General features: G+C 42.9%; 1 protein-coding gene across 1 annotated transcript in view; it reads right to left on the bottom strand.

Moving 5' to 3' along the window:
- LOC114504168 (hedgehog interacting protein) overlaps window positions 1-21,259 on the bottom strand; it is an 82,357-nt gene that overhangs the window by 51,950 nt on the left and 9,148 nt on the right. Inside the window, exons 3-4 of the mRNA XM_028521879.2 lie at window positions 17,165-17,321; window positions 16,134-16,335 (exon numbers count right to left, since the gene is read on the bottom strand). Of these exons, the coding sequence (XP_028377680.1) occupies window positions 16,134-16,335; window positions 17,165-17,321 (359 nt within the window). The remainder of the gene's footprint in view (window positions 1-16,133; window positions 16,336-17,164; window positions 17,322-21,259) is intronic.

Raw genomic sequence — 21,259 nt, 5'->3', positions numbered from 1 at the left:
GCAGCCCGTCCCTGAAAAGCGATGTTAAACTGACGGCCACCCCAACGAGACGCTAAAGCACAGCACTGGGACTGAGCCCGTTTGCAATCTCTGCTAGGCAATACTGAACCCCCCAAAGCTTTGAAAAGCTTTTTTAAAAATAGGTTTAGTGGAAATTTATTTGTCAGAAGAACTAGACCTGAACGGCTGTGAAGCAGTTTATAGTCTTTATTTATTCTACGCAGTCTGAATATTCAGATGTTTTCCCGCAAATATATTACTACTAACAATAATGTTACAAACTGCTATCCCTGGCCCCACCTGGGTTGGCAGGTAATACGTCATGTGTGAACCAGACCGACTTAGTATAAATCTGAAAAATCACTGAATTCTGGAACTTATCTAGCCTCAACGGTTTCATTACAGGATGGCAAGGGACGGCGAACTCAACACGTTTCTAATGACGATCTGAATACTCCAATATTTTACATTTTACATCTAAGGATAAATAGTGTTTGGTACTGTTCTCGTCAACGCTTCATGTGCACTCTTTGACAATCGGTATCTTTCCCCATGTACCTTTTCAATCATTATTTAATAAGAATATTCAGTTAATAAGATGTTCCCATTCCCTGTTACAGAGAAATGTGAAGTTTATGCATTTTAGCATTTTTCAGTCTAATACTGGGAACAATGAGACAGCCTCACGCCAAATAACTGTACCAGCAAATGGGGAGGTACCTGCCCTGCCTAGAAGGTAGGTAGCCCTGGGACACTGACCCAAATGCCCTCCTTCCCTCCATCCTTCTCTCTAGTGCTATGAATCTCTGTCTGAGTGTTTACGATTAACTCGTTGTACTCCACCAACAAAAAAAAGACAGGATTTCTGGACCTTTTCCAGTTCCTCTGGCTCAGTGAGAAGTCCAGCCAACCTTTGCCTGATGAACGAATCACCAGTGACTGAAGGACACCCCCATAGCCACCTCCCCCGTGGGGGGCCGAGCCGTGTTGGCTCTGCAGGTCTACCAAGCTCAAGGAAATGGTCAGCATGTTCCTACACACGGACCTTCGCACAACAGATGATTCCTCCGAGCCAAATTCCACAGCTCTGTCAGCTTTCTGATCAAACAGAAAGTAGCTTTATTACCATCTTCTGGTGAACAGTCCTCTGGCTGGATCCCTACCTGGACCTTCCCATCACAGACACAATCAGGTGGCAGAATGAATGGTCTGACCAGGGGCCGGTGTGGCGAAATAAAGCAGAAGGGCCAAACCATGTCAACTTTCTACGCGAACACATTCAACACGGCTTTTCAAGCCCACATCAAATCTAGGTTGTGTTGGACCGCATGTCGTACAAACGAAAGCAGACGTAAGCAACAAATCAGTATCATGTGCACGGGAAGAAAGTGCCCTCTGCCCTGGTCAGTGTGGCTCTGTTGGTTGGAGTGTTGTCCCGTACACCACAAGGTTGTGGGTGTGATTCCTGGTCAGGGCACACGGCTAGGTTACAGGTTTGATCCCCGGTCAGGGCGAGTGCGGGAGGCAACTCATTGATGTGTCTCTCCCTCTCTTTCTCCCTCCCCTCCCCTCACTCTATAAATAAATAAATAAATAAATAAATAAATAAATAAATAAAATCCTTTAAAAAATAATTTAAAGCGGCCTGGAGGTGGGATTGACTGTTGAGAGCCTGGGCTGGGATCTGAAGGGTCTTCTTGTCCAACGAGCAGTGATTATCCGCTGGCAACAGGGCTTGGATTTTCCTTTGGGGCATCACCCCCTCCGCACTCGGCGGCCCTCAGTGCTTCAGACCAGGGATTTCCCATCTCTCTCTTCTCACGGCACACAAAAACCGATAACTAAAATTGTGCAGCACGCCGAAAAATATATTTTTGCCAACCGGAGGAAAAAAACGGTATGATTTTGATTCATTCACACCGATGGCTATTGTTGTATTGGCTGCTGGCTTTTTTTTTTTTTTTTTGGTAACAGTCGAAGGGGAAAGAGGCAATCGCCTCTGACCAAACAGGCAGGCACTGCGTGTTTGAAAAACACTGTGGCACACTGGCTGAAAACGTCGCTGCGTCAGGCCATGCATATCACCTATGCTGGCTGAAGAGAAGGGCACACGACTCAGGCTGAGCGTGGTGGCCCGTGACTGGAGCCCTGGCACGGCATCGGCTCGGGGACTCGGGTTGGAATTCGTAGGGAAAAGCCACTCCTGTTCCTCTAGCATTGCTGAGAGGGTAGGATGTGGGCCCAGAGCGGCTACTGTGTGTGCCACAGGAAGCCACCTGCCCCAGGATGAGGCCACCTTGGGGGAAAAGGAAGCCCCGGCCGGGGAAAACAAAGCCCATGGTTGTTTTGCGTTTTGATTAAGCCCATTTGAATCGAGTTTCTCTTTTTCCTAGGATCTTCTCCCCTTGCGTTCACTTTTATTCATTTTTCAATTCTTTCTAGATTCAGTTCTTAAGCTTCTTCCCCCTCCAGACCAGGAGAAGCTCCCAGAACCCCTCCAAGGGAAAATAGGGCGGTCCCAGAACCTTGAAGAAACTGGCAGGCACCATGGGAGCCCAACACACTGCTGGGTGCTGGCCATGCCTGTGGCCACCCTCTGCCATTGGAGGAAACCCAGAATCCCTAGCTGAGTGTGGAAGACCCCTTCTGGGCACCGTCTCTTGCCTCAGGCTACATATGTAGCCTGGTCTCGAGCCCTTCATGATGCTTCCTGCATGGAACGCTCTTCCCTTGGTCTGTCCATACCCTTGAAGAATCGTTCCCTGTGTGAGGCGCCACCACCCTTGGATGGAGTCACCTGCTCTTTCCACTGGGTTCCCCCAGACTTTGTTTAGACTTAGCTTTGACGATAGCACGTACCAGGTCATTTATTCTATTTTCTCTTCCTCATTAGATTTGAGTTGCTCATACTCCTGTTGCTTTTCCTGCCCACCATGCATTTTTTTATCTGGTCAGAGAACTTTGGTTTTCCTGCGGGGCACGACCTGCACAGTCCAGGCCCTGTGTTTTGGGTGGGGTTCCAGAGATGGGCCCAGTCCGGTACCTAACACATATCCGGAATGAGTCTCCTTGTCCATGTTTAATGGTCATTGAGTAGCAAATCTCCAAACAATGACAATGTGGAACAGGCTATAGTAGTTCAAGCCATCAAGATACTTTCACATGAAAATTTTGACAAAACCAGACAAACGCACCAATGAAAAACCACGGAGTCCTATCTCAGCAGTGTCGGACATGATGGCAAAGAAATGCTTTTGGTAGGATTCAAATAAGCAAAGTTCATAGGACAGTTTGAATATTAGTATCTTTGTATGTCATCTATTTCATTCTATCACTTTCAAAATGTGTTTCAAAATAGTGACATCGAGTGCCATTGTTTTTGAGTAAAATCTTCCTACATTTGTCAGTGAGTTATGGCTACTTCGTGTTTTACTACGAAGATTGCCGGATGCAAAGATAAACCACCTGGGGGGTGGCGCTGGGGGCAGAAGACGCTGCGGGCGGGTCTGGGGGCGGCCTCTGGCTGCCTCTCACATCCGTGTCGTCGGTTCAGTATTTTCCTCCCCGCTTCAGGAGTGTTCTCTGTTGACAACTCTTTTACCATTGAGTTTCACTCCTGGGTGGCATTTAAGCTATATTTAAATCTTACATCTTGTTTATATATGCTCTGGAGCCAGATCCTTCGGTTTACAGGAAAGAATTTGCTGAACTCTTTCCTTCCCCACTGAAACATTACTGAAGTTACATTAATTGCTTCTGTGACTGCTAATTGTTGATCTCAAGGGGTTGCCATCAAATGCAAGGCTCTCACTGCGTGGCTTTGCTTAAGCTACCATATGAACTGTGAATCAAAGAGGTTATGGAAATATTCCACCTTTAGTCTATGTATCTATACACCTACACATTGTCTGCTTAAAAATTAGGTGTGTAGTTTTTTTAAAAGGTTATTTTATTAATATTTCATTCAACTACCCAGTGTTCTATTATACATGTAGATGTATAAAAATGTATATACATATTTTTGAATCATATAATACACTTATAAACAGTAAAACGGAGCAAAAAAATACTTTTCTTTAGGAAGGAATTGAAAATACCAGCCCATGAAATGTCATCCAAAAGTAATGGGAAAAGAAGAAAAATTAGACATTCACGGAACTAAAACAATGGAACTCAAATACAGACATCTGGGTTTACATACCTAAGTCATGCCCTAACCATTAATGGGGAATTAAGGATCGCTTTATATTTTATATCCTGTAAAAAGCATTATTTTTCAATGTGTTCAGTCTAATATAGCCAAATAAGGGTATTTTTTTCAAACAAAACTGAATCAAACTTCCTGATAATTTCCATGTACATTATTGCTCCCAAATAGCACAATAAAACCTCGCTCATAATGGCCACACCAAAAGAACTGACAAGACCTGTTCTCAAAAATGACATATTTTTTGACAAAATACATTTATTCTGCTGGAATACCATCGTTCACCTCTAATGGCTCTTCTACATTTTCAAGGGCCACAGTAAATTCAAATTAGCAAAAGCTGCAGGGATTAAATTTTCTAACCGTGTTTTCCAAAAGGCACCCAAGACAGTCATAAGGTAACTACGGATCCCTTTTGAACTCATTTACACTTCAACTCATTAAGTGTCTGGCACTTAAAATTAAATCACAGAAACAAAAAGCTTAACTGGCATGCTTCGCCTAGAAGTCTTACCAACAACTGTGCAGTGGACACTGCCTTCTGGCTTCGGGAGAGGTCTCTCTCTCTTTTAATACGACATCCTCCCCTGTGACTGAATGCCTCCCAGGAACTTGGCATTAGAAATGCAAAGGTTACATAAAGTTAAAGGTCATCCCCCCGCAGGCAAGAGGGGCCAGCGTCCTAGCCAGTCCCTAGCAGAGCTGCTTCCCTAGGGCACATCATAAAAATAATTTACTGACAACTCACCTTACCAGGGGTCACTGGGAGCCTCGAGTCTTCTGGAATTCCCTTTTAAGACGCATGATTAAGTGGGGACAACTATGGGCCCTCCAGTATTTATGCTGAGAACAAATGTCTGTCAGAATTAAATTCTTTGTGTGCGGTTGGTTTCAGACTTAAAAAAGATGCGTGACCTGATGAAAAGCACATATATTCTCTTCGCCAAATTAAAGCTCAGAAGGAGCATTGGCTAATTGATTTATTAGGTTTTTAAAAAAATACTCCAGAAATCCGCAATCACCAAAACAGCCTAATAAAATAGAGAATGTATTTACTACCAATTTAGTTAAAAATCCTCCTCGGTCTCTCCTCGTCCGGTTTTGCCTCGCGCTGGAGGGAGAGCGTTCTCACCGGATTTCAGAGAAGCACGAAGATGCCTCGGAAGCCAAGAAAGTCGACGTCCTTTAGAAATGTTGCAAGAAAAGCCATTTCCTGATTAAAACAAATCTCCTGCTTTTAGTGTTTTTGATAATTTTGACATGAACTATTTGGCTTCATATTAGGTAGAGATGGTTTTTCCACATTAACAAAAAATGACTAAAGGTTGAAATATGTGTGCACTGGACAAAATTAAAACAGATTACCTGCCACTGTGTGTGGGGAATAGCTCTATCTACGCAGCGCGTGGAAACGAGGCTGGGATGTTTGGTGGCAAAGCGCACGTCTCGGTAATAACAGGGGAGGAGGAGGCGGCGTATGATTTCCAGGAACACCCACCATGAAAAGCATTCTTTCCAGAGAATTGTTTTGGAATAAGTTAGGTTAATTGGCACCACGGGACTTCTCTCAAGGAAACACTGAAATCCTTCCGCGTGCAAGTAAAATGATCAGGCAGGAGCCTCCTTCCCTTTCCGTGTTTCTCATCTAGTTCACTCCGTCCCCAGCCGAATGCGCTGCTGTAGATTCACTTGCAGGTAGAGGAGAGCAGACAGCTCCCCCCCACCCAGCTTAATTTACAGCCCGAAGGATTGATTAGCTAAATGAGGTTCAACGGCCAACAACAAAGGGAAAAGAACCTCACTGAGAGTATATCTGGGAATTTCTACTTTTGAGAGTGAATTATGGGTACTTTATAAATCAGAGCATTCTTGTTATAACTTAAAGAGTTAGTTAGAAATTCCCCACAGCGGCAAATGCGTATCCTCCTTAGCCGAGGTCCTTAATGTTGTATTGCATCGTCACTGGAGTCCTCTCTGACTTTAAGATTCCTGGATTTTGGCCTCTTATATTGCTAAATCCAAGTATAATTATATTTACAAAAACAATCATCTGACCCCCCTCTTTTTCTACTTAAACGTGCATCGCTCCAAGGAGGAACCTGTGTGCCCACTTGTCTTTAGTTGCAGCTACCACTTTCCCGAACTACCATTTCCAGCCCGCACAGCGTGAGCCCCTCTTCCTCACATCCCCAGAGTGGTGCCCTTCTGTAACGCACAGCCTTCCACCAGCACCCATGAAATGTCCTGTGCTGCTAATGCGCTAAGTTTCAAAATTTGTCTTAAAAAAAAACAAAAAACTATGGGAAAGAAGGCATAAATTCAGTAATCACCATGTGTAAAAATGCTTAAACATTTACTAGGGTCACTTTCTACGTATTCCTCCAACTACTGACCCACTGAAAATTGGAATGGATAGGAACCTCAGCTATTGTAGATCTTTTCATTCCCCAGACGGAACCCTGAGGCTCCGGTGGGCAATGGCTGGCCCGAGGGCGCACAGCCTATTCCGATCAGAGCTGGTGTGCGGGGTCAGTGTTCCATCCACTGTCTGCTTCTTGTCTGGTCCCTCCTACTCTATTTTTGATGTGCCTCCTATTTACTTGTTTAAAACTCTGTCAGATCCTGTCACTCTTCTGTTCAAAATCCTCCAGGGATTCCCCATTTCACTCAGAGCGAAAGCCAAAGATCCTCCAGTCCTTGGCGCATGCTTCCCGAACCCACCAACACACCCACGCTCAACTCTGCACTCTCCTCGGCTCACACCCCTGTCCTCTTCCTCCACTTAGCTCCGTGCTGTTTCCTCCTCAGCACACCAAGCACTGCCCACTCCAAGGTCATGGTGTATCTTCCCTTCGAACCCAGTTTGAAAACATACATACAACCCTGTCATCCCTGGCCGTTCACCAAAACCCTGAAGTCTCCCTTATGCTGAGTTAGGCTGCTTCTCAAGTTTAACTGGAGCAATGGAGAGTGCACCTATTTGCCAGGGTGGTGGGTGCCTTGTGGGCTCTGCACTGGGAGAGACTGACTGGGTGTCTGGGTCCCATCCAAGCTGGGGAAACCGGGCTAAGACAGAGTAAGCAGCACACTGAGCCCGGGCAACCTTGGACTCCCAACGCCAGAGCCCCATGGACCGCCTGCATTTGTCTTGACCACAATTCTCTTGCACTGCTTTCTATTTTCACAGAAGTTTAGAACTGGAAAGGACCAAGGTAGCATTCAGCTTAGACCAAAGATAGGCTTCAGAGATCCCAGAAAGTTATGCAGATTGCTCCAAGTCATTCAACAGTGGGTTGAACGGGTGCCCTCGGGTGGGCAATGGGTGGGTGCCGTGGCCCCATAGGGCTAGGTCTCCAGCGAAGGTGGGATGTTCCAGGGATGGGACACTTCAGGATCAAATGGGTTGACAGTTGATGCTGTCACTAAAAGTTTGACTTAGTACTACCTCCAAAAATTAATTATTTACAAAGGAAGTAGCTCACCTGGGCAGTCATGGGAGTTTTTGGTTGTTTTTTTGCAGAGGTTTTTTATATGTATTGATATTTAATCAAAGGCCAAAATCTTAAAATACACAACACACACACACACACACACACACACACAAAGAGACATTATCTTTAGGTTGCAATTAAGAAACTTAGGCAATTAAGGAAGTATGCCAACTATTGGGTAAATCTTTTTGGAGCTAGCCACATTACCGCAAGTCACAAAATCCTAGCTACGATCAGCCCCAGGGTACTGCTCACAGAAACCCTGGGTGTAAATACATTATCAGTGTCGTGGGGTCAACCCGATCTTCCACCCCCCTGGAGATTTACACAGAAGCTTTAATGGGGGTCCAGGGAAAAAAACACAGACTGAGTAAGAGAGAGAATGAGCTATGTGGCTTTTTCAACCTCAGGTCACAGGCTTGAGCCCAGTCTAGGCTAGTAATTGATAACTTATGACAGATGTTTGGTGACCTGTGTGTGGCGGGAAGTCAGTTCAGGTTTTGTTTCCCTCTTCCTGAACAGGTGTGTTCACATCCATCCACCAAGACGCTTCCACTGTGGGAGTCTCGTCACCCAGGCTTTCCTAGAAAGGCTAAGCGTTTCGCAGGAATTAAATTCGGTTATCTTTTTATCCTCTTAAGAGTGGTGTTTTCCTAATTCCTTCCAACCTCTAGCCTCTTCCCTCCATACTGAGTACAGAGTTTTTTCTTTTCTTTTTTTAAGGAATTCTTCTGGCCCTTTGACTAAGGGCTCTTAGAACAGATGTGTTTCCCTATCTAGAAATAGCCTGAGGACAGATGTCATTTTATTCAAGTTTGTGATCCATTTGGATCAAAGGTGCTTTAGGATAAGAGGCTGGTTTAGAAACAGCTCATTTGATTTTTTTTTTAAGTAGAGTTTAACTACTCTTAAAGAGAAAGAACATTTGATATTTGAATGGAAAGTTCTTTTCTCGGGAATTTTGTGGCAGTATATAAACCTTTAAGATCCTTGGTCATAATGTTTTATTTCTGCAGTAGCTTCAGTTTATTGGGTTCAGTTCTATAATCAGATTAAATCATTTCAACTGCTAGCAATGATGGCATTAATTTAGATCAAATACATTAATGGTCTCTTTTTCTGGTCTTGTCCTACTACATATATGTATGTATTTTATCTTAAACATATAGTGATTTTTTTTACAGATTTTCTGTGATTTGGATTTTAGGCTTGTGGAATTATGCAATATTTTAAGTGAATGAATGGATGAACTTAAAACGAAACTCTATATGGCATGCCCAGACAGAGTAAAATGGAAATTCGCTCTCTGAAGGATTCAAATTTCACCTCCCTTTCCGTGGTGACTCCTGCAAGCGGCTGTGGCCACGGGCACTGTCACCTGGCCTCACAGAGTCATGTGAGGATAGAAAATCACATGATTTAGAAAAAGATGTTCTCAAGCTTTTCTCATTATAACTTAGTACACAATGGTCTCCATAAATAGTACTATTTTTCAAAGCATATTTTGACTGAAAAGTCCAACGTTGTTTTTCATTTCTAGGCAATGATCCAGGTTTAAGAAACACCTGAGATGCGTGCCCCATTCTGGACACCTTGACATGATGATAGTTCAATGTAATCATAGACTTTATAGATTTTAAAATACCTAAATGTCAACTGATGAACACTACCAACAAATATATTAAAATATATTGTAGTATCGTATTTTTCAGACCATAAGAGCACCTAGGTTTTAGAGGAGGAAAATAGGGAAAAAAAATTTGCAGCAAAAAAGTGGTAAAATATTTAATAAACACAAATAACATAATATTTCACCAATGTAAATGTAAACAGAACTCAACAGCAGCACTAACCACCATTATTCCTCCCAAATTTGGGGGGGTGCATCTTGTAGTCTGAAAAATACAGAAATTGATAACATTTATTATATATACATATCATTATTGTATAAATAAATCGATATATTTCATGTATTAATGTAAAAAGCAAGGAAGCCAGTAAAAGCAAAAGGCTATGACGTCAGCTCCCAAAGTCGGTCAGAGGAAGGCGGCGACGAACCAGAGGGCAGACGGGCCTGCGGGTTTCGGGACTTTTCTCCCGAGCACCGAGTGCTCGCGAGAGGAGGCGTGTCTGCTGTAGGCTGGGTCCTGAGCTGCAGACGGCCCTGCCCCTTCCACGGGGGTGTTCTCACGCCTGAGCCGCGGCACATTGCACGGACAAATCAGGGGACATTTGTTGTCGCTGTTGTGTAACTGAAACCTTCCTTTAGAGTTCTCCCTCCCCTGCCTTCCTGGAACCTTGGTCGGCTTTGAAAAGAAATTTTTTTTCGTTTGAGTCGAACGCTCTCTGCATCATGGCATGGCATGTGCACTTCACAGCCCTTTGCCCGCCGGCTCCCCTCCCCTCCCGGGTCCTGAGATTCTACGTCTGTGCTGGGAGGGGTAGCTGCTAGCGAGCAAAAATACGTGCCTTCTTAGTTTTCAGTCCCAGTATATTTCCTTTGCAAATCCTACAATTTATTAACTCTGGGGCAGATTGACACAAACCCTGTTCCAAAATAAACACACAAAAAGACATACATTACTATAATATCCAGGTTTAGAAAAACTACTCTGAAAGCAAGGAAATTCTGATGAAAGGTAGCTGCCGGCCTCGTGGGTCAGCTGGTCTGTGCTTAATCATGGTTAGGCCCTTGCTCTGACAAGCTCTGGGCCCGGGCGCCTCTGCACAACGAGGCAGGTAGCGATGCCAGACAGCGAATGTCAATAGGTGATGCTGTAAAAATGAAGGTGGTGTCCTTCTCTAGTTACACATTTAAATAAAAATATGTTCTAGATGTATCCGTCTGAATGAAAACCCACATGCATCCATCAGTGTAGCTTTATTTCCGAGGGACTGCCATATAATTTTGGTGCAAATGCTAACACTGTCACAGAATTTCCATAAATTATTATTCAGGCCCATATTAAGGGGCACTGTTAATATCAGGGAGCATATTCCCCGTGGCCACTGGAGCTTGTGAGTCATTCTCGGAGCTGGCGCATTTTCCTTTCCTTCCCCTCCTTTTCGTGTTAGTAAGACGGATGACGGTACCAGCTAGTGCTTATAAAGTATCGCTGATTCACATGAGATCAAGCATGGACAGTACTGGGTGCAACCTTTTATTACCTCTGCTTTGCAGATGAAGAAACTAAACCTGAACAGGCTAAATAACTTGCCTAGAGTTCCAATCCCAGCATGTGGTGTCAACGCAGAGTCTGGGACCCGCCTGCCTGCAGGTCTAGGTCTGCAGCCGCCTCACTGTCCCACCAGCCAGGACAGGTGGCACTGAGCAGGCCAACGCCAGCATCACCAACCTCTGTTTCTTAAACATGCTCCTCAGTCTGCCCACCCGGAGCGCTGTGGCGGGGAGCCCAGCCTCAGCCAGGCTGCCCCGGAGATCCGGCCCTGGTGACACACTGACTGCCTTATCTCGGGCAGTTTATTTAACTTCTGGGCCTCGGTCTCCTCATCTGTGACATGGGCTGGCAATCCCTGCCTCCCAGGGTTACCGTAGGGATTTCGGAAATAATCCCGTGGATTATGGAAATAATCTGCACAGTAGGTGCTTAAAAAATGGCAGTTGTGTCTAATAAGAAAAGGCCAGCGTGCCCACGCTAACAAGACAGCTTGCTTAGAGACTGGAGCATTGGGAAAGAAAAGCTACTGAGTGCCTCTGACAGGGAGGGCTGTGCTACCTCCTCCGGTTGAGAGAGAGTTCTGTGTCACCCACATTTCCTTCTCATCAGACGAAACAGCGATAACAACGAACATCCCCAACAGGTCTCTCTCTCTCTCTTGCTGGCCGGGCCGTAAGATGGTGGCTGCCACCACGCTCAGGCAGGTGGTTTTTTAAAGGTGGCAGAGACCTTCTCAGGGCCCAGGTGTCTTGGTTTCTCACTCGTTTTAAATGATGACCGCCGGACTTGTCAGGTTTATAGAGTCTGTTTCCTCTGTGCAGCAAGCCTTAGGTAAATGCACAGACAGTCACGCGCACACCCTCCTCCCTTCTGCCGTGCCTCTACAGGAGGCAGGCAGGGGCAGGCAGGCCCCTCTCCCCCCACCTGGAGGCGCTGGGCACACCACTTCCACGAGAAAGGCGGCAGGCTGGAAAGGGATGTGCAGGGTGCACCAGCGACCCTGGCCCACGCCGCCCACGTGCATGTCCGTACGTAGTGACGAAACCATCTTACCGACAGAATTGCCAATGCCAAAATGTAGACGTGCGAACTCCGCACGTGAAAACTAACACAGCGAAACAGGAAATTACCCTGAGATGATTTCACCTCCCTAAGGGATTGCTTGCTTTTCTCTGTGGACACTCATAGTAGACTTACAATGAAAACTGATTTAAAATTGAAAACATTTTTCACAGAGTGCAGGGCATTCTGATGTAGAGGGTCAGCAACATTCAATAATACAATATAGTTGGGTTTAATACTGTATCATTACTACTTTGATATAAAAAATTAAGTGTATCAAAAAATTTTACTTGTAGAGCTACATTTTGTCTACATTTTAACTTAAATCATTTGGAACTAGAGCTTTAAACTACAAAAAAAGGAAGACATTGAACAATTTTAATTTTAGGGGAGACTATGCAATCTAAAGTGGCAGGCCGCTTTTCGAATGCACTTTACCTAATGGTTATTTCCAACAACACAGCAATTCTCTTTTAAGATGAGGTTTAACAACTTCAAATGCAGTCATTTGCTAGATCAAAAACGTTTTTAACATTCCAAAATGGTGATCCTTCCATCGTAATATTTACCACATATACTCTGCTGCTTTCTGTCAATGAGCCCATGCTTTCTTCCAACTGAAAGCGCGATTAAAAGTGGGCTTCTAATAGTTTTCCTGAGGAAGCGTTTGCCACGTGGCCCAGCCATTGCCACATGTACCTGTGAGCGTGCTAGGTTTTCCATACTAATTTTGAATCATAAATTGCTTCTAACTTATGCTCCGATTCATAGCACTTTAACAAAAACGCACTAACATCTCCTGGGCTGTGTCATAAGATCACAAGTTAAAGGCAGAGGACAATGTGAGAGGTTAGGTAGGTATCTGACAAAGTTCAGAAAAACAGGCCTTGGAGCCCTCGGATTTCACTCCACTTTTGACGGTCACGACTCTGTGTGTGATGTACAAGCACGTGAAATCAGAGGCCGTCCCGGCAGGGCTTGCCCTGACACACCGGCGTCCTCCCCACATGCTCCTGAGGCTCCCGGGCACCCGGCTGCTGTCTCTCAAGAGCCTCACCTCAATGGGCTCAGTCACCCGGACAATCAGCAGCTTTCAGCCTTACGTCCTCCCCCCACCTCTTGAAATGAGAATCCAAGTAGATAGAAAGGGACAGGGGTCCAGTCACACTCATCCCAAGGACAGATGAGTCTCTCTGCATTGCCTGCTGCACACTGCAAGCCAAAGGAGCTGTGCCTGCGAGACGCACCTCCTCTGCCTGCTCAGGAGAGCCGGTGGCAGAGATCAGGGGCTGTTGGTTTCCTTAAGGGGCGACTGTGCAGGTGACAGGTGCAGGCTTGTTTTTACTGCTGCGCACATGAAAAGCCAAGGCAGGCTTTCAGATGCTTGATGGCCGGGGAACGTTTGGTGAAATTATACTAGAGAAACTTCTGGTGTCCTTGCCATTTTTTTACGAGAGGCTTTCAGGTATTTTTAGTAGACTACATATTTAAGGAATAGGAGTGATAGCAGTTTCGGCAACTAGAGTGAATACCAGATTCCGAAAAGGAATGAAACCAGGACAAATTTAATGGGCAAAGCAATGATCCAATTAGAATTAATTGTTGAACCTTTTAAATGCCGTGTTTAAAAACTTTCTATCAAGAATCTTACATGCTGCCAGAGTTAATTCACCTCCTCAAAGTGAACAAGTACCATGTGGAAGGCCAAGTGAATGCCTAAAGATACAGGACAAGTGACAAATGGTGTCCAACTACTTGATCCCAGGGATCATTTCAGTATTAGGATTTGGGCATAGACCGGGCGGGCTACTGGGGATGGGGTCATCTTTTCCTAAATGAAACAGCAGTTTCAATTCATATAGCATAGAATCCAATCCATTCATCTAGCTCCACAATTAATTTTCTCTAGCAAAAAGAAGTCAACTCTTTAATTTGTGCTTTGCATTTCTGCGTAAAACTTTTGCTCAATGAAACTACAGACCGTCATGCTCACAGGGCACTGACAGCTCCCAAGATCTGGGCAGCAGCACCTGGATGTGTCAGACTAGACAGCGTGTTTAGCTTCAGCTGGGGCCCGTGTTGGGAGGGGCTGTCCGAGTTCCCGGAAAGACTGGTTCTTTGCTGGCTCCAAGAATCAGGGCTCGTACAGCTTTAAGGGGCTCAACCAAGTCTAGTTCCTGCCACAAAAAGGTCAGTCCTTTCTCATGTGACAGAAATCACTATCAATTCTTAATTGACAATTAGCAGAAAAGGAATTTCAGATTCCCTTCCAGCCAGGAACTCTTATGATCAGGAATTCTGCTTTATGTCTGATTTAATCTACTCATGCTGGTCATTAATTAATATCATGGAGGATCCCACTGTGGTTTGTCTTGTATTCATTTCAAACATATGAAGGTTGGGTTTAGGATACATTATTAATTCTGTGATCTGAGTATTGGCACCAGTACTGTGCTCTGTTAAAACGGCTTTATTCCCTCTCTTGGGATTTTAAAACAGAAAGAATAGTAAAGAAGTGATATGTATAATAATTTATGAAAATTCCTATTTGCCTGACTTATGCAAAATGTTGACAAATAAAGAATATTGCCATGTACACACTAACTATTCATATATCCAGGAGCCTGAAAACATATTCTTTTGTGTGTTTCTGCATTTATTAATATGGGCCTATATTACCTTTATAGTCAGGAAAAATTCATTTACTTTTTATATAAAAACTGGAAGAAAGTATATCAAGATGTTAATAGTGATATTCTTTAATTAATGGGATTATAGGCAATAGTTTTTAGAAATACTTTCCCCAATTTTTTTTCTTTTTTAGAGAGCCTAGTTAGCCTCCACAGTAAGAAAGCTACACTCTATTGAGTAATGCCCTTGTAGCTGCTCCCCTGCTCTTGGCTCACCTGCTACCCTGGCAGTGAGCTATCGGAACACACTCAGAATAGTTACTGAACTCTCATGTGCCAAACACTAGTGCTTGAAACAAAAGTTTCAAGAGACTTTTGATGATGTGCGGTGAACGCTAAAGGAAAATTTTATTGGCAAAAAGTTGAAACTATGGAGTTAAACAGATTTTCCAAATGATCTGTGTCTTGGTGCCGAAGTCCTTTTTCTTCAAGGACCACAAGTACAAGGTGCTTTTCCGAGGCAGTACGTTTCACTGACCCACGTGGTCTGTCGCCATATGCACTTGAGGCTGGGTGGCCCCAACCATAAGGCATTTCCTATATTCTAATTGAGTCGTCATTCTAATTATTTTACATGGTATGCACCAAATATAAAGGTGTCTGGAGTATATGTGTATTTTTTCCAACTTGTTTGTTCTGGTTTTGATGTGCTTACCTTTGAGTAGAATTCAACAAAACAAGGAGGAAGTTATTTCTATACGAGTAGAAGAGTATAAATCCTCCTTTAGGGTTTTTTTCCAGTTAAGAAATGAAAAGGATAATCGGTCCTTCCCAAATAATATATAATTACCTTGTTTCATTCTAAAATAGTCATGAGTTGTTGTACCTGCCTTAATTTTAGAATGCCAAAATTTGCTTTACAGCTTAGTACTGCTACTATTATACTGTGTTACTCTCTTGTGAAACAAATTTGATAATTTTATTTATATACCTACTAGATTATTTAACATGAGCGCTCAAATTGGAGAAGGGGGAAAGAAGGCAAAAAATGTGGTAATATGTTATAAAGATGACTTACTGTAGGTAAAAATATTTGACTTACCTGTAAAAACATTGCACAAGGAAGTCACAGTGTAAGTAGCATCTTTTATGACACAGGCTCAGAAACAGATGTGATCAAGAATGATTGCAAAGGCCAAAATAACGCCAAGGCCTCTTTGATTCTACCAGCAAATGGTGCTGTACAATTCTACAATTGTAAGTATCATGCCGACTGAACAACATTTCAACAAATACTTCATAAAACCAAGACTTATTTTAAATGTGAAAATTACATCAGGAAAGCATGTCAAAATATCAATCTGGTTGCACTGCTTCATATCACCAAATAACATTACAAATTTAACATCACTGTCCCGACTCAGTTGCCATTGTTCCCTTATGTGGTCTCCTTCTTTTCTCCTTAAACATTCTTTTATTACAAAGAAATACCTTCAGTGAGGATAACACTAAAATAAAAATTAACATAGCCAGAGCAAAGATAAAGAAAATTGAAAAAGCCAACCTTTATTCCACTTTGAACAAGTTTGTGAATGTCCAAATAAGGCTCCTTGAAAATGTCTCCTTCGGGCGTGAGTATCTTCACGTACCCTTCTTTCTCCAGGATGAAGAGCCGCTGCGAGCCGTCCCCACTGTGCAGGGCGCCCACGGGCTGGCGCAGCCCGCTCACCACCTCCTGGAGGCAGAAGCAGCTGTGCTTGTGCTTTCTAAACAAAGAAAAGAGACCACTCAGCCTTGCTTCAGGTGCGGGAGGGAAGCGGTGCACATAGCATTCTTTTCAAAATACATTTCCTCTAGGAATCAATGGTTTGGACAATCCTGAAGGGCTGCTCACCCAAAGGCCCAATATAATTCTTTTCAACTGGGAGGGGGGGACAAAACCCCTGCCTCCTATTGGAAAAGAAAAGAGAAAATCAAAACATCGGGGGGAACACTTTGTAAAGTATGTGACTGTCTAACCACTATGCTGTACGTCTGAAACGAATACAAAATAATACTGAATGTAAACTGTTGTTGAAAAAATTTTAAAAATTAAAAAAAGAACTACCATTCACACATCCATCACCCAGCTTCAAAAATTACCAAAAAGTATGTATTTTAAAACTTCATAAGCTCATTATCACATCTTTCAGTGAATATCATTAAAATGAGCTTTACTCATAATAATTACACCTGCCAGAGAGGTACTCAGAGAAAAAGTTCTAAGATCTGTTTATAAAACTCTGATTTGCTAGTAGTCATTGTCCTGAATATTTCCACAGTGCCGTAACGTAACAACAACCATATATTTCAAGTTAATACTATACTCATAAAACTCACATGATTCATGGAGAAGCCAAGCGCAGAACAGGAGATTAGTAGTCTAAGTATTAAAAGCATTTAAGCTAATATGATTGCAGAGAAGCAAACTACTAAAAAAAAAAGCACCAGAAGGATGTAGCTGCTGGACACAAGCAAAGACAGACAATTCACTTTCAAAACCACAAGATTTGTCAGGTTTTTAAGGAAAGATCCAAGGGAATTATGTGTATGAACCTGCTGATCTCTTCCACTTTGTCGTATTCTTCCATCTGGTCCAAGTAGTTAGACGCCGGTCCTCTGATTTGTTTTCTCGGGAAATCTGGGAAGCACAGCCCACCGTCTCTCCTCGCATAGTAAAAGCAAAACTCCTCAGCAGTAGTTTGAAGAAAACCTTTAAAAAATGTAAAAAGACTCATTAGCAATATTTGGTGTCATGTAAAAACACCCTGTTTGAAAGATAAACTACAGGAAAAGAACTTTTAGAGACTATATGAATATTCTAGGAAAGCACTGGTATATAGACAAAAATAAAAGGACAGAAAAGTATTTTTTTGTTGCTTGGGATTTCCATATTTTAACCCAAACTTAAGAGGTTTGGTAAAAGTGAAATAATACTATATTGGATATATTAAAGGGCTCCTAGAAAATATACATTATATAAGCCCAGCATTAATCTTGTAACTGTATTGACTTATTTTCTTCTCCTTTTTTTTTAATTTTAAAGATTTTATTTATTTATTTTTTAGAGAGGGAAGAGAGGAAGAAAGAGAGAGAAAGAAACATCAATGTGCAGTTGCTGGGGGCCATGGCCTACAACCCAGGCATGTGCCCTGACTAGGATTCGAACCTGCGACACTTTGGTTCGCAGCCCGCGTTCAACCCACTGAGCTACGCCAGCCAGGTGTATTGACTTATTTTCAAGCTTCCCCATTACCATCTGTTGCCCTTATGAGCTTATCTGATACTAGTCAGCATTTTTTGCCTTACAGTACTAGTAACTTCCTAAGAAAAACAAGTTAGAATCAAGAAACAGACCTGTTGGGTGGTAGTTTGGGCCGTTTTACAACTCTTATTCCATTGTCACTCACAAGTGATTAAACAACAAACCTAATGATGATCACAAGGTCAGTATATGCTATAATAAATGACTGATTCGCTGTGCAATGATTAAGCAATGAATTGGTGCTAATAACAGAGCCACCATTTTCAAATATGTAGGTGCCTTTTTCCTACACCTCACTTATAGGAGATAACAATTATTTTGTAAGACAAAAGTTATATTGAAAATACCCTTTCCATCTTCTCAAGCAGAATAGCTGACATACCACTCTTCGCTAAAAAAAAAATTACAATGAGCCAAAACAAAAATGCAAAATAAGCATCTGAAAGATAGATCATTTTTCTTACTATATTAACACTTTATATGAAATGAAAATGGCTATATTTGAATAAGAAGAGGGCTTTATGATAAGACAGAATTTTGACATTCCTTTTATGATTTGAGTTTAGGTATTGGTTTTTTGGGAGGGGGGCGTATTAGTTAATAATTCACTTCCATATTCTGATGATTTCTACTATCAAAAGACTTTGTTGCTACTGGAGTTGACTTTACATGAAGTCCTAAAACCCTGCTTTTGGTCTCATACCTTTAACTATGTTTCACATCTTCATTTTTGCCCAACATATCAAATGATCATACCCGCATCAAGACTGTGATACAGGAACTCAGTGGAAGTTCAGAAGCTGTGTAACACATTCCCATTTGCATGGATTTCTTTTTTTAAAATATTTTATTCATTTTTAGAGAGAGGGGAAGGGAGGGAGAAAGAGAGAGAGAAACATCAATGTGTGGTTGCTTCTCACATGGCCCCCACTGGGGACCTGGCCCACAACCCAGGCATGTGCCCTGACTGGGAATCGAACCAGTGACCCTTTGGTTTGCAGCCCGCGCTCAATCCACTGAGCTACACCAGCCAGGGCTGCATGGATTTCTAAGAACAAGAATTTGAGGGCAAACAAGTGAGGCTTATTGATGGAACCTGTAAGGCATGCAAGTTTATTTCCTGTGAGCTTGAGCTAGGTCCCCTCAAATCTAAAACTAGTCTTGGGAACCGAGGATCCCAAATGGTTAATACTTGGTGTAGATTTTTGACCTAACTTTTGGGTAAAATGTCTCACCCCTAAATTTCTGAGACAGACTCTGCAAGGCCAATATCTGATGAAGCTATTGAGAAACATCTTCCTTTGGGGGCCCGAAAAAGGAGGCAAGGCAGCTGGGAAGGGTGTTCCCTGGAAGGGACAAGGCAGCTGGAAGGAGTATCTTTCTTTGAAAAAAAAATCAGGGATTAGACATCAAGAAGAGGAATGACAGCGGCAGCCACGTTTACTCATCTGCAGTAATTCACTGTTTGAAAAGGTCAATTTTTTCGCCTTTCCATGCAGCACTGGCTGGTGTAACTCAGTGGACTGAGCTCGGGCTGTGAACCAAAGTGTTGCAGGTTCGATTCCCAGTCAGGGCATATGCCTGGGTTGCAGGCCATGGCCCCCAGCAACCGCACATTGATGTTTCTCTCCCTCTCTCTTTCTCTCTCCCTTCTCTCTCTAAAAATAAATAAATAAAATCTTTAAAAAAATGGCTAAGCATGCAGAGGAAAGCTGCCTAGTATCGTTCAACAAGTCTCCTTGGAGTAGAAAGAAGAGAAGAAAAACTGAGTTGCTACATCAAACTTTTGAATAGTTTTGGCCTAGATCTTTCTATGTTTGGATATATATACACATATCATATAATATCTCTACTTATATACCTATATAATTGATATCATATATAAAATATAGATTTATGTAATGTACACATTTTATACAGGTGTATAAGCACCCTCAAACAAGGAAGACCCCCATACCCATCTCCATACATTTAGGAAGAGTGTCAGACTATGGATATATTTATAACTGATTATGTGGAGAAATTTTGGGCCACAGAAAAATTTTGAAGCATAATTCAGAAGAAATTTTGGATTTGCCTTTTTTTTTAAAAAAAAATCTGCATTCCAGCCTTAGAATCTGCAAACCAATACCATCTTAAGGGGAAATGAAGGAACAGTCCGGGTGGCTGATCCCACTTTCTAAGGAATTAACAGCTGGGGACAAACACGAGGAAACGAGAAATCAGAAGATGGATGGTGCCAATTCATACACTCTGGATCTCCAGAGGTACCATGCTCGCTTAGCATATTAAAAACAAAACACAGAAGGTTAGCAAGGAATTACTCCAAGCTTTTTACAGAATCTAGACACAGTGAATCATCTAAGTGTGAGAGAGGGAGCCAATCAGAAGACTTTTACATATAATATGGGAATTTTCCTTACAACCAATGAATGCGGTGGATTTTTTCTGGGAAAAGCAGAAAGGGATCCCGTTCAGGATGTTGGGCTACCAGTTAGTGCCAGGGAAGATGCGGTTCACCAAATGGTACCCTTCTGTTTGGGAGACTACACCGAAGAGCATCTCTCTCCAAGTGAGTGTTTAGCTCCCCTCAGACCGCCATAATAAGATCAAGTCTGCCAATGACGGAAGTTCACTGATTGTTCCAGTAACTATATTTGTTGTTTAAACTCCTGATAATGTATCCACTGTCTTGCACCTGGAACTGTTCTCCTGGACCCAAACCCCATCCTACGATACCACGCAGCACCCTGTAAAACACTGTCATGTAAACAAATACTCTCTGAAAAATTTTAAGCTCTAGCTTTTCTCTCAGCATGTATGCTAGAGAAGAGTTATTCTTCCTCCTTACATGTGGTGTTCATCATGATAAAGAAAAACTGGGAGCTACCCTGCCCCCCACTGTCACTAAGGCCTGCACTCCAGAGCACTTTTCTAATAGGGATGGTGGATTCGATGTGTCCATCCATTCCCTCTGGTTTGCTGTCCTGGGACCTAATAAGACACATGTGTAAGAGATCTGACTGGGGTCAGGAGTGGCTGTGGACTAGAGAAACTCCGTGGAATCAAGTCCTTGACCTTGGCCTCATTAGCAATGGGATTAAACCAACTGAACTAATTGAGCACAGACATGTCACACTACAACCACCTACAGACGATGCTCTAAGAGTGATAAAAATCATGTGGGCGACAGGTGTAATGGGGGAAGCAAGGCTTTGCAGAGTGCAGAGTACCATCCTTCAGCGAGCAGCAGAGCGTCCGCTCTGTTCATCATAATTCGGGCGGCAGCAGAGCACAGTGGTGTCCGAAAGGAGCTCCTGCGTGGGTGTGGGTGTTTTTCTTTTAATGTAATTTCAGTCTTTTTCGAGTTTTAAGAATTTACCTCC

The sequence above is a fragment of the Phyllostomus discolor genome, chromosome 8 (genome assembly GCF_004126475.2).
Source record: "Phyllostomus discolor isolate MPI-MPIP mPhyDis1 chromosome 8, mPhyDis1.pri.v3, whole genome shotgun sequence".
Taxonomy (NCBI): Eukaryota; Metazoa; Chordata; class Mammalia; order Chiroptera; family Phyllostomidae; genus Phyllostomus; species Phyllostomus discolor.
The sequence above is the reverse complement of the archived record's forward strand: the minus strand, read 5'-3'. Positions and strand labels throughout refer to the sequence as shown.